General features: G+C 44.3%; 2 protein-coding genes across 7 annotated transcripts; both read left to right on the top strand.

The window, feature by feature from the left end:
• The first annotated feature begins 50 nt into the window (after positions 1 to 50).
• On the top strand, positions 51 to 2,490 carry LOC102459197 (histone H2A-like). Its single transcript, XM_006113550.5, has 2 exons — positions 51 to 187; positions 1,901 to 2,490. The coding sequence occupies exon 2, from the start codon at positions 1,902 to 1,904 to the stop codon at positions 2,337 to 2,339; it is 438 nt and encodes a 145-aa protein (XP_006113612.1). The 5' UTR covers positions 51 to 187; position 1,901; the 3' UTR covers positions 2,340 to 2,490.
• A 5,075-nt stretch (positions 2,491 to 7,565) lies between these two features.
• Positions 7,566 to 10,449, top strand: LOC102460152 (histone H2A-like). Of its 6 annotated transcripts, none has more exons than XM_075917082.2 (4): positions 7,679 to 7,720; positions 8,349 to 8,446; positions 8,653 to 8,841; positions 9,468 to 10,449. In XM_075917082.2, exon 4 carries the CDS (start codon positions 9,480 to 9,482, stop codon positions 9,891 to 9,893), a length of 414 nt encoding a protein of 137 aa, XP_075773197.2. In that variant the 5' UTR covers positions 7,679 to 7,720; positions 8,349 to 8,446; positions 8,653 to 8,841; positions 9,468 to 9,479; the 3' UTR covers positions 9,894 to 10,449. The 6 variants fall into 6 exon arrangements, with proteins under 6 accessions (XP_075773192.2, XP_075773202.2, XP_075773201.2 ...); XM_075917081.2 differs by lacking the exon at positions 7,679 to 7,720 and adding an exon at positions 7,753 to 7,888; XM_075917077.2 differs by lacking the exon at positions 8,349 to 8,446 and having other exon boundaries at positions 7,566 to 7,720.
• The last annotated feature ends 2,944 nt before the right edge of the window (positions 10,450 to 13,393 follow it).

Genomic DNA, 13,393 nt, shown 5'->3' with positions numbered 1-13,393 from the left:
GCTTACTCTTTTGGGGGCATGAATGACTCATTAATAAGCCATGTGGTCACCTGATCTAGAATAACAGCTGCTAATAAAATGGCTACCCTTGAGAGGTTAAAAAGAAGGCAGTTAGCTTCTATTAGAAGAATTTGCAGGTTAGAGGTGGTAACAAGCTTGGGCTACAATATAGAAAGATTTATTGAAGGTAATGGGAATTGTCTTGTTTTTTAGTTAATGTATACCTGAAAAGTAAAAATATTACATTACAGGGAAAGCATTGTTTTTTGGGGGGGGGGAAATAATAATATTGGGATGCATGTAAGGTAGAATGTTTTTATGCATATCTATGTAGGTACTAAGGTTCTTCTGGATTCTATATATGACAAAGTAGAACTATTTAGTTTTTCTTTTTAGCCTAATAAATATGTATCTCTCTGTGTGTGTGTGTGTGTGTGTGTGAGATCACACACAACTATGAAACCTAGATTTAAGATCAGTTGTCTTTTTAACCCTGTATCCTACCTTCCCTAAGTACTAGACAGAAGAGCTTTAGTAGCTCTATTAAGTTGACCTCAGAATGCTATAACCTCGAATAACTATAGTGAAAGCTAGTTACATCAATATCTACTGAGAAGGCAAAAACTGTGATTAGTAACACCTGCTTACATTTGTGGTTTGATAAAAATAAGTCTTATAGTGGCTCCAACACCATAAAATAGTAAGAGCTAGGAGTCCTAACATTATCTATAAACTTGAACTTCTATTCTAGGATTCCTGATCTTTATTTAGGTGGGTTTTTTTTTTTTTTTTAAACCTCCCTTATTAAGCCTAGAGGCATCTTCCTTTAGTGGGTGTTTCCCACAAAACTCTCCCTCTCTGTAGCTTTTCCAGAGTAGTATTTAAGAACATGTTCTTTAGTAGTTGTAAGAATTCTTTGCACTTGAAAGTGGCTAGTCACACTACTTGTCTCTTGAGAATAAACTTGGTTGCTCCAAACCAGAAAATAAGCTTAAAAAATCCTGTGGTTACAGGAGAACCAACTATCTCTTAGCTATTTTCTGATAGCTTTATTTATATACAGTAAAAATAATTTGAACTAATTATATAAAACCTGCTCTCTTAACTATGAATAGAGTAGATGGTGACCTGGATCTTCTTTTGGCAAAAAGAACCAAAACTACAGTTTCTGAGCATACTATTTTTGACTAATTGTCTTGCAAACTTAAGGTAGGCATGCATGGCAGAAATCTACTTTACCAAATAGTAAACCATCTATTATGAAGCAGATGACTTAGAGCTCATGACTAGTTGTGAGCTGTAATTCAAACCTAAATCTATTAGGCTATGTCTACACTGGTGGCTTCTTGCACAAGAACACGTCCATGATGCCATATGCAAGCTGTGCTGTTGCACAAGTACCCATGGCAGTGTGGACGCTGTCTTCATCAAGAAAGCTCTGATGGCCATTTTAGCTATAGGGCTTTCTTGCACAAGAAATCCCTGCTGAGTGTCCACGCTGCCCTCTTGCGCAAGAGGTCCTGCTCAAGAGGGCTTACACCTCATAAAAAAGAACATAGCGCTTGCGCAAGAAGCCCTCTCTTATCACGCCGTACTGTAAATTTCCTTGCACAAGAGCTGGCGGGCAGTGTGGATGCTCTGCAGATTCTTGCACAAGAATGGCTGTACTTGCACAAGAAGCCACGAGTGTAAATATAGCCTTAGGAATTTGTAGGGTTTTTTGATTGTGTGGTGGTTCCTCCCCCAACTCAAAGTAGCGACCCAATCTCTGTATTGGAGCAGGAGGCTATATGTAACCCTGCTACCATTTTGACACCTGTTACATAGCTGGAACTCAAGCGCTGGAATGGTGTCACAATGCCCTGACTAACATAGTTCTGCTTCTGTGGTTTGATATTAGAATGTCTGGGCGGGGAAAGAAAAATGTGGTGGCTGCAAAACCTGCACTTCCGTCAAGAAAAAGTAAGACAGCAAGGGCTGGCCTGCAATTCCCTGTGGGACGTATCCACCGGCTTCTCAAAAGAGGGAACTATGCTGAGAGAATAGGGGCTGGAGCTCCTGTTTACCTGGCGGCCGTACTGGAGTATCTGACAGCTGAGATACTGGAACTGTCAGGAAATGCTGCCCGTGAAAACAAGAAAAGCAGGATTGGGCCACGGCACATCCAGCTGGCTGTGCGGAATGATGAAGAGCTAAACAAGCTGTTTGCGGATGTGACCATTGCTGAAGGAGGAGTTATGCCCAACATTATTTCCCAGCTTCTTCCCAAGAAAACACTTAGAGATCCTCTAGAAAGTGGGGATCCTGCTGCTTCCCAGGAAGAATCCAGTAATTATTGACCGCCTTTGTTTGTGTGGGTTTCTGTACTTGCTGACTAGTGACTCTTGTTTGTCCATTCTCCTATATATGTTAACACTGCTAAATAAGACTCTGGTAACCATTTTAATGTTTGTCTTTTTAAAAAATATTTAATAAACTTTCTAGAATTCAGCAATTGACTCAGTCTGTTTCCCTTCAAGGAGTTGGGAGTATTAATCCTTTCTCCAGGAAATGTCTAGAATGCACCTGTTAAACATGCTTCTCTAGCACTCATCAAAACCAGCATAAGAGGGGAGTTAGCAGTACCCCAGGCCCTGCATGGGGCTCAAACATCACATTAAACCTCCAGAAAGAAGAATGGAGGGAGAAAACAGATCTTTTACCTAAAGATGCAATGCAGGTGAGCAGATTAATTTCCCTTCCTCCCTCCCCAGAAGAGAAAGACCTCTGCTTCTATGTGCTAAAATAATAAATCTGTTTTCATGTATGAACTTGTAATGGAGTTAAGTACAGAACCTTCAACAGTTATGCGCATAGACTGGATTATTATTCACTGACCAGCTAAAAGTCACTGATATATTGAATGGTTCAGCAACAGGTAGTTCTCTCTGCCTCTTCAGGGACACTGTCCAGAAAGGAAGGATACCATCAGTGCTGATGGTGAATTTAAATAAAAATCTTTAACTGGTCACACTCAAGTACCACAAGGCAGTGAAAATGTCTCCATTGAGGCTCTAATCTCCATGCTCAAATGAGGTACAGCTCCTAGCTGACCTAGGTTTCTGGCATCTACTAGATATTTTTCTTCCTTCAGCCACCATCTGTTAGACAGGAAGGAAAGTCCCTGCCATGACTTAGCCTTTCTTGCATCTGAGCTATTTGTCAGGCCTTAACTCTGGGCCACAGAGGTCCACTATTATGCTGCTCTAATGGAATAGCTAGATTCTCCCTCCCTGCCTACCGCCCTCCCCCCACATGAGCTTGTGGAGTCTTTATGCAGGTTTTAGAATGCCCTAATCAAACCAGGGATGACTCGAACTGTAACAAAATAAAAAAACTGGTTCAAAAGTGGTAAAGTTCACGGAGGATAGGTCTGTCAATGGCTTTTCACTGAAGTGTGGGTGCGGGGATAGCTGTTGCCATGCCCATGCTAGGCTTCTAGAGACGATAGGTGAGAATATCTTTCCTTAGACCAGTTTCTGTTGATGGAGATGAGCTTTTGAGCCACTCAGAGCACTTCTGGGCTGGGAAAGGTACCAGCAGCAGCCCTACACTTAAAACACTACAGCTGCATCTGAGCCACTGAAGAGGCAGAGAACTTCCACATAATTAATCCACCTCCCACAGCTATGGCACTGCTTCTCTCATTGATGTAACTAGGTTGATGGGATGGTAACAGCTTCACTAGCTGGTGTGGATTTTCACACCCCCTGAGAAACACAGTTAAGCTTGATCTGTTCAAAAGTGTACTAGTTAGAAGTCTCCTGGCTGTAGATAACAGATTTGTCTAAACTATAAATTTAAGTTGATCTAATTTACATCATCATGGAGGTGCCATAGTGATTAGTGTGAATGTATACTCTTTGGCTGTGTCTACACTGGGCCACTTATTCCGGAAAAGCAGCCGCTTTTCCGGAATAACTTGCCATCTGTCTACACTGGCCGCTTGCTTTTTCCGGAAAAGCAATGACAATCTACTGTAAAATTGTCAGTGTTTTTCTGGGAAAAACTCTGCTGCTCCCGTTCAGGCAAAAGTCCTTTTCTGGAAAAACTATTATGGAAAAGGGCCAGCGTAGACAGCACAGTAGTCTTTTCCGCAAAAAAGCCCCAATCACGAAAATGACGATCGAGGCTTTTTTCCAGAAAAGCGTGTCTACATTGGCACGAACACTTTTTCTGGAAAAAGTGCTTTTCCGGAAAAGCATCCTGCCAATGTAGATGCGCTTTTCCAGAAATACTTATAATGGAAAACTGTTCTGTTTTAAGCATTTCTGGAAAAGGGTGCCAGTGTAGACATAGCCTTTGTTCCTTGTGGGGGGCCGTGTGCCCCCTCACCAGTGGTACCTGTGTGGGGTGTTGAGAGCTTCTGACAACAAGCCACGGTCAGTTGCAGCAATGCAGCGTCCATGTAGACACTACACTGATCTAACTACATCAACCTTGACTCTGTCTCCCAGAGAAGTGAAGTGAAACTGGTGTCACAGGCAAATTACATGGGCAGTTGAGAAAGTTTACTCTAGACAAACTAGAGTTTTAGGCTTTGATGTACACTGCTTTGCATCTACCTAACTCCATAGTGTAACAGACCAAGACTTGATGTGGGTTTGCTTTAATCCTATTACTGTACCAGTGGTAACAGACCACTCTACCTCTGTGCTAAAAACTTATACAATTATTGTTGTAGTTTGAGTATCTGTTCCACCTTTTGTTCAGAGTCCCTCCTCAGTTACACTGACATTCAGAGTCCCTTCCCCAGTTCATAAGACCTGTGTGTGTCTTGAAAGGTCATCTCTCTCGAACAGAAGCTAGTCCAATATAATATTCCCCCTCACATACTTTGTCTCTCTAATTTAGCCAAGATTAGGATGCAACCTGTGCTCTGGATGTCCCTAACACTCCAACTAGCAGAAGCTGGGGCTGAACAACAATGGAGGGCCCACTTGAAATTGAATTCCAGCCATTTGAAGCATTTCCTTTGAAGCAGCTGGTGCTGGCCCCCATCAGAAGAGAAGAGGCTAGGCTAGGGGGCCAGTTGGTCTCGCTCTATAGGCTCTTCTATTCTTGCTCCACAGAAGTAGGGTGAGTGAGGCAAGAGCAGCTTATACCTGTTCCATGTAATGAATGCTGGGTAATAGGGTGAGGTCTCCAATGCTCTTAATAAGGTGACCATATGTCCCATTTGAGCCAGGGCAAGCCCTTTTTAAAGCCCTGTCTTGGGAGCTCTGATTTTTTTTTTTTTTTTTTTTTTTTTTTTGCAAAACTGGGCATTTGGTAATCATGTGCATGGTTTTGTCCAAAAAAGTGGGGTGCACATGACCCATAACAGTGCAGAGGAATGTGGGGGTGAGGTGAGGCAATGCCATCCCTGCATAGGAGGAAGGGCTGGAGAGAGTGGCTCAGTCTGAGCCAGGCCCATGCAGGCTGAAGATGGGGGGGGGGGAGGTGTCTGGGTCAGCCCTGTGTGCAGGCAGTAGAAGGGGTTCCAGCTGGCCCTATCCATAGGATGGGGGGGTGGAGCTTGCTTGGTCAGGTCCCGTGTGGTTTTCTGTTTTCTCTTTGGGAAAATATGGTCACCCTATCTTCCCTCCACAATCTATGCAGGCTGACCTCTGTGGCTGCAGAGCAACAAGGATCTCTTCCTGGCAGGCTAAAGCTGGCCAAACACTTAATTTATCTCCCTTTCTGATGAGAAAAAGCCTTTTGAAAAATAAAGAAAACATGTAAATCTTCATATATTAACCTTGGACAATTTTTTAATTCAAATGAAACTTCCCTATGCTCTATCTTGGGGGCAGGGATGTTGGGAGGGGAGAAGAAACGACCATGGAAAGGCTACATCTAAACTACGATCTTCTTCTGCAAGAAGAAATGCAAATAGAGCACTCATTTGCATTGCCTCTTCCTTTCCCTTTTGTGCAAGTATTGTCCTTCCCAAGCTGGCCAGGACTACAAGGCTATGTCTACACTGGAGTGATCTTGCACCAGAGATATGCAAATGAGGCTGAGCCTGGAATATTGCCGAGCCTCATTTGCATATCTAATGAGCCACCATTTTTGCAGAAGAGGCCCTTACACCAGAAGGAGATGTCTACACTGCCCCTTCTTGCGCAAGAAAAACCCTCTTGTGCAATGCCGCTATGCTGATTATTTTCAGGAATAGGGGCATTGTGCAAGAGGGGTTTTCTTGCACAAGAAGGGGCCGTGTAGACAGCTCCTTCTGGTGCAAGAGCCTCTTCTGCAAAAATGGCAGCTCAGATATGCAAATGAGGCTTGGCAATATTCCACGCTTAGCCTCATTTGCATAGCTCTGGTGCAAGATTGTGCCAGTGTAGACGTAGCAGCAGTGAGGAGTCCCTAGCTGGAGTTCTCCCAGCAACACAGGGAGATCAGACCCACCTCTACCTCTTGGTAGCTCCTGTGGTTGCAAAAAGCTCTACAATCTAGCTCTGAAGGCAGCACAGAAGTAAAGGTAGCAATCCTCCCAACAACAGGTTTGTGCCCTGCCCCACTAATCTCCTTTTGGTCAGGACCCCATGGTTACAATACCATGAAATTTCAAGTTTAAACAGCTAAAAATGAGACATTTGCCAGTTTTCAAATCGTGGCTGTGAAATTGGCCATAACGGACCATGAATTTGGTAGGACCTTGTTTAGAGCTTTTAGCCCAGAGGTTAAAACTCTCACCTTGTGTCACCCAGGTTCAATTCCCCTCTCCGCCTGATGAGGAAAAAGGTTTTAAACGGGGATTCTTTACCTCCCAGGAGAGTGCTACAGGATATTCTGATAGGTGTGGAAGGAAGCCCTCCATAGCTCCTGTGGGAACTTTCCCACTGTGTATTATAAACATTTAAATAGTGGGGAAGAAGATGTGAGGAAAAATAAAGACTCTATGGCAGTACTGGTGCTCCAAACATGTTTTAATTATTAATCCAAAGTGGAACAGCTTCAACAGTGGAGACTAGAGAAGCCCTGTGTCAGAATTTCACATAGCTCAGTCATTAGAGCATGATTCCCAAGATGTAGTCTCTCCCTCTTCAAATCCTTCTGTCCTCTCAGCAGCAGGGGGGAATTGAACCTTAATCTTCCACACCAAAGGTCTGTGGGCTAAAAGTGAACAGGTTGTTCTGAATTGAATTAAGGGCTTGCCTAACCCATTTGCACAAGAAGTTGCTTAGCCACCTAACTGAGGGGTTCCTGTTCTGAAGCACTAGCATGGTTAGGTGCCTTAATCCAGGCTAGAAGGAGATACCTGTCTCTGTGTGGGGCAGAGGCCTTAAGACGTGCCTAGCAATAGTTCCCATTGCTTGATGTAAGTGGCTTCTATAGACTGCATTCTGAGGTGCCACTTTCTCCCCATTCATTATAAAAGGAGCCTACGCACCTAACTCAGGCTTTGTGTATCAGGACCTAACTATCTTGTCAACAAATAGAGAAACAGCCTCTACATGGCAGGTGTTTATGCTCTTTCCCTCTTCTCCAGTTTATCATTTTGGAGTGTGTGGGTGTGTAATTGAATCATCAGTAATCCAAGTGGGCTCCATGATCTGGAGTAGAAACTGTTAATGAGTGGCTATGACTGAAGGGCTTAAAGAGTAGTTTCCACAAATAAGAGAAATCTGTTAGATTCAGAGGGCAGTGTTCCTGAGCAGGAGAATAAGTAAAGCATTTGGTTAAGGTGAAGGTATGTATGTTTCTCACTAGGAAAAGATATATTGGGGGGAGGGTCTTCTGCAATGATCTATGAATTTTAGTTTAAGCAGAACTTAAGTAACTGTATTTGATGTACAACAACAGGCAGGTTTCTAAGATAAATCAATTAAGTTGCTCTTATTGTTTCTATTCTGTCAAAGTAAGTCTCTAGTTAGAATTTATCTTCTCCCTAGCCCTGATACTGAGATAAAGTCTCTGATCCCCTGAAGGTATTGCTGTTCAACATCTGAACTCTTTTTCAAAACTTCTCTTGCTTTGCATCTGATCCCCCTATTTACCTATCACTAGCTCTAAATAGAAAACTTCAACTACTCTTAAATCTTATTTCTCTAATAATTGTAGGTTTCAGTACAGATATTTGGAGGATTAAGTAGGGAAGAAGGAATCACTAACTGCAGGTCTCTAACTACCTAGTATGGTTCACGTATTGAACAGTAGTAGTTTTTACAAACTTTAGGGGTGGGTTAAGTTTCAAACTATATTGAGGTTCCCTTATTCTAACATCACAAAACTCATGTCAGGGAGTTGTACAAAAAAACCCTCAAAATTCTGCTTGCTTTTCTGTCTTGCAGTTGCTCACCAGTTTTTGTGTTTGCCAGGGGCTGATTTGGTGAAATTGTTTAGTTTTCCTGCTTGGGGTCCGCAGTGCTGCAGGAGAGGATCTTAACATAGTTTTCATGCAAAGCTTCTTGAAGATGTAAGAATCCTGAATATGTAAAGCCTTTATTTATTCTACCTCTCTAAACTAATTTGACTTTTCCTCTTAGAAAGGGGCCTGTTCTTCTGAAGCAGCTCTCCAGGTTAAGGGTTGTCAAGATGGCACACCTTTCTCTCTGTGGCAGAAAGTTCTAGGCAATAGGGAGGGGGGAAAAAACTTCTTTGCTTTTTCTACCTGCTCCACAGGAAAACTGCCATCTGAATTTACTGGAGACTCTTGATAGGCTGTGGTTTTCTCTTGACCAGTCTTCTAACCAGCAGGCTGACTCAGGCTACTTCCTCAGAAGAGAGCCTGAGGCATTTCACTTGATAAACTGCTGCTAAAAAGTTGACCTCTTAAAATCAGGACGTTCCTCCTAAGGAGAACAAATAAAGGTAGGAAAGGGAAGGGTGTATGTAAGCTTGCTGCTATATTAGTGGCTTCTGTGCTTTTTTTTTTTAATAGCTTAAGAAACATTGGGTACTGCAATGACATCCCAGAGCTTGTCTACACTTAAAATGCTAGAGTGGTGTCACTCTGATGCTCAAGTATAAACATTTCCTATGTTTAGGCCCAGTGGCCAGCAAGGTGGTGGGGGGAAGGTTTGAAAAATGGGCACCCTCTGACCTATAGTACATGCCCAGAGCTCCTACTGAAGAGTGAGGTTGGGGCTTAGGGGCATTGCTTGTGTCCCAGCAAGGGGTGGGGCAGGGGGACTACAGGCAGAAGAGGGAAGGACCCCTGTCTGGCTTTGTCCCAGGGCCCCACAAAACTGATCTGCCTCTACCCAGCAGTTCTCCTTTTGTAGTTAATCCACCTCCCCAAGAGGTAGACGCTTAGATGATGAAATAATTCTTCCATGAATCCAGGATTGTCTGTGAGGACTTGAGGCATACTGGCTACTCACTGGATTTTGCAGACCCCTGAACAACGTAGTTAAGCCTTCCTCTGACTACATAGTTAAGCCTTCCTCTGACTAATGGTAATTCTTACTTCCCTCTCATTACATTCTCTATGCTAGGTTGATATTAGGATGTCTGGACGAGGAAAGAAAAATGTGACCCCTACAACTGTCTCCAAGACAACCAAATCAGCAAAGGCTGGTCTGCAGTTCCCTGTGGGACGTGTCCACCGACTTCTCAAAAGAGGGAACTATGCTGAGAGAATAGGGGCTGGAGCTCCTGTTTACCTGGCGGCCGTGCTGGAGTACCTGACAGCTGAGATACTGGAACTGTCAGGAAATGCTGCCCGTGAAAACAAGAAAAGCAGGATTGGGCCACGGCACATCCAGCTGGCCGTGCGGAATGATGAAGAACTAAACAAGCTGTTTGCGGATGTGACCATTGCTGAAGGAGGAGTTATGCCCAACCTCCTTCCTGCTCTTGTTCCCAAGAGCACAAAGTTGCCTAAGCAGGCATTGAAAGATGGCCAGTCACAGGAATTCTAATAACAGCTAACCTGCTGGAAGTGAACTGTTCCTGCCTTTCTCTACAACACTAGCACTTCACCCACATAGGACTCTTGGTTCTAATCCATATATTTATATACAGACTGCATGTCTTCACTGCTTCTAAATACTGAGCCTCCGAAGGAGTCCCTCTTGTGTGTTTTTAAATGTCTTTGAAATAAATACTTAGTGCATGGAGAACTCCTTGAAACTTGTGTTCTGAAGTACACGGATACTTGAGAAGGAAGATGCTGTTCCACTATTTAATTGAAGGAAGCTTGGGCCAGGATTTTCAAAGTTATTGATTGGAGTTAAGGCCCACTTAAAATTAGGCTCACTTCATGCACCCAGAGGGTGAGTGCCCAGTACTTTCTGGTAAGTGGGATCTTCTTATACTATCTTAAATTGAGCACTCAAATGTACTTGGCAGTTCAGGGAACCCTTAAGCTGGCTTTTTCTACAGTGGTGATTTCCCCCATTGGGCTCAATTCCCCAACCTGACACTCTGAGTGCAGAGATGGGGAAACAGCTAGTAGAATAAACTCTGTAAAACCTGTCTCTGACTCCCAGGCTTTGTCTACACTACAAGTTTTTTGGGGTTTTTTGTGTGTGTTGGTTTTTTTTGGGGGGGGGGGCAGACAATATGCTAATGAGGGACTCATTAGGATGAGCCATAGTCTTATTAGCATATTTTTTGCCATTTTCCTTTTGCACAAGGCAATCCACAAACTGGGGAAGATAGGCACTTGTGCCCCTGGGGTGAGTGCAACAGCTAATGTGGTAGGTGGCTCTAAGCATGCCCACCAGACTGGGTTCCTATTCAGTGTCTGGCTGGAGGAGGTGCAGCTGCTGCTACTTTCCACTTTTGTAACTCCTAATGTCATAGTTAATAGGAGACCAGATTTGAACATAGGTTTCCTACACCTCTGATATCTGTACTAATGAGCCAGGCACTATGCTCCACTTGCATGTGGAGCTCCCTCAAGTTCTCCAGTTGCTCTGATATCTAAGCATGTATACGTGGGGGGGTCTTGTCACAATTCAGGGTAACTGCATGCACCTGTATTATCCCTCTGTGGGCCCTGGAGAGCACCTGCTCCTGGCCCCTCCCTCATCCCCTTTTTCAAGTACAAAAGCACTTTTTGCTAGCCCCTTACTACATGTTTTCTAAATGGCACTGGCCCTGCCTGCCCAGCAAGTCAGACCCTCTAAAAGACCTGCAGAGGTAGTTTGCTTTCTTTCCAGAGGTTATGAACAGTGTATAGCCACACAAGAGTACAGTGAGGGCAGAGTGGGAGGCCAGTGGAATAGGAACAGTGGGGAGGTTGAGGTGGAGCAGGGGAAAGGAGGATAGTGGGGGAACAGGAGGAGGTAAGGGGGGCCCAGGACAGTAAGGGGGTTGGAGAGACTGTGTGGGATGGATGGGAGTGTGCAACAGGGGGCAGGGGAAGTGGGTGACCATGGTGGAGGGCAGCAGGGTGGCACAGCGGTAGGCATGGATCTGCTTTCTGAGTTAACAGTTGTAGCACACCATTGGGGCGGGCTGCTAAGGTGCTTCTTCATTTAATGTTGTTAAAATCAGGTATAAAGATGATTATATCAAGAGGAAAGGTCTGTATGTTACTGGGAACATTGTGGGGAGGGGAAATCATGTTTTATTGTCTCAATCAGATGATAGTTAAAGATTAAAATATCTGTCTTGCACTATTATATCAGTTAGTGCATTTTCTTCCCAATATGCAGTTATTCCAAATGGTGTACTTTCTAGAGGTTTAACTACCCAACTTCACATTCAAAAGCTCTGGCTCTTCCTTTGGGATACTCTAAGGCCCAGATCCACACAAGGAATTTATGCAGTGTCACGCTCACCATCATAGTGTCTAAGTGCCTAGAAAATCACAGGAACACCACTGCGATCCACAATACCCCAGTTAGGTGCCTACGCTCTCTAAACAATGGGCATTTGGGGGCCCCAGGCAGCTGCCAGACTGGGCAGAAAGCATTCCAAACATTCCTTGGCAGCCAGCCAGGCAGAGGGCTCCTCCCCTCCAAGGCTATGTCTACACTGGCGGCTTGTTGTGCCAGAAGTATGCAAATGAGGCTAAGCATGGAATATTGCTGAGCCTCATTTGCATACCTAATGAGATGCCATTTTTGCAGAAGAGGCTCTTGTGCCAGAAGGAGCTGTCTACACTGCCCCTTCTTGCGCAAGAAAAGCCCTCTTGAAAATAATCAGCGTAACGGCATTGTGCAAGAGGGTTTTTCTTGCGCAAGAAGGGGCAGTGTAGACAGCTCCTTTTGGTGCAAGATCCTCTTCCGCAAAAATGGCAGCTTATTAGGTATTCAAATGAGGCTTGGCAATATTCCACACTTAGCCTCATTTGCATACTTCTGGCGCAACAACCCACCAGTGTAAACATAGCCCAAGTGGGGCTGCTGCAGAACTTGGCATAGGTCGGGCGTCCCCTTCCCATGCTGAGCGTGGCAGGGCTTAGTGAATACTGTGTCATCAGCATCTTCATGCTTAGGATGCTGGCTTTGTGAATTCCACTCCTAGGTGCCTGTCTCTCCTCCTCCATTATGTAGGGGGCTTGGGAGAGGATTGCTGCAATGTTGTCCCTGTGATATTTTTTTTTCTAGGTGCCTAAAAGTCAAGTTTTCTGACGCTCAGTGTCACAGCTCCTAAACTCTTATTGTGGATGCTGTTGGCATTTTATGGCACAATGTGGCTAGGACCGTACATTTCCTTCTTTCCCCTTAGTTTTATTCATAGCCTTTGCCATCAAAATAGCCATGAGGCTCAGTGGCATGTGAAAAGTAAGGGTGGCCACATGTATCTCTTCAGTGTAGGTCTATAACAGGGGTGGGCTGGATTACATGCTCTGATGGGCTAGTCGCAGCCCACAGCTGTAGTTTGCCCAATCCCTGGTCTAAAAGGTAAGCATGCTAGAACCAAACCTAATCTGCTATGCCCTGTATTAGGAGGTCCATGTGGAGGCCAGCCATGGATTAGTCGGTAGAACAGCATACTTTAAAGGAGAGAATTGTCACTGAAAACTGTGTAAGTGGGAGCAACTGGGTGAATGAGGTAGGAGTTTGGGTTGCTGGGGACAGCTGGGGGAACTGGGAAGCAGGAAGTGGTGGTAAGCCTGTTAATGATGCAACGTTTGACCATAACTGAGACCAGAAAGGGGCACTGAAGACAATACCCATTTTGTCTACTAGAATCCTGGCTACTGGATTGTTTCAGAGGGCCAGAACACAGACGATAGATGCCAACCAATCCATGGCTTCTTATGTGCTTTTGAAAATCCCAGTAGGCACCTAAATACCTTTAAAATTCTGGGGTTTAATCTTGCTGCCTCTGGTCTCCAACCTCATGGGTAAATTGCTTATTAACTAGTTAATGCCTCTGGAGCACTTGGCAGCTGCGAAGTGCTAGGAATGTTAACCTGCCATGACTTTGAACGAAAATAATTCATTGAAGCAAGAGGCATTTA

Source organism: Pelodiscus sinensis, chromosome 1 (assembly GCF_052426305.1).
Source record: "Pelodiscus sinensis isolate ZL-2025 chromosome 1, ASM5242630v1, whole genome shotgun sequence".
NCBI lineage: Eukaryota > Metazoa > Chordata > Testudines > Trionychidae > Pelodiscus > Pelodiscus sinensis.
The sequence above is the reverse complement of the archived record's forward strand: the minus strand, read 5'-3'. Positions and strand labels throughout refer to the sequence as shown.

Bases quoted from the DNA above. Each gene is read 5' to 3' on its own strand.
- LOC102459197 (XM_006113550.5), top strand. From the start codon at position 1,902: ATGTCTGGGCGGGGAAAGAAAAATGTGGTGGCTGCAAAACCTGCACTT.
- LOC102460152 (XM_075917077.2), top strand. From the start codon at position 9,480: ATGTCTGGACGAGGAAAGAAAAATGTGACCCCTACAACTGTCTCCAAG.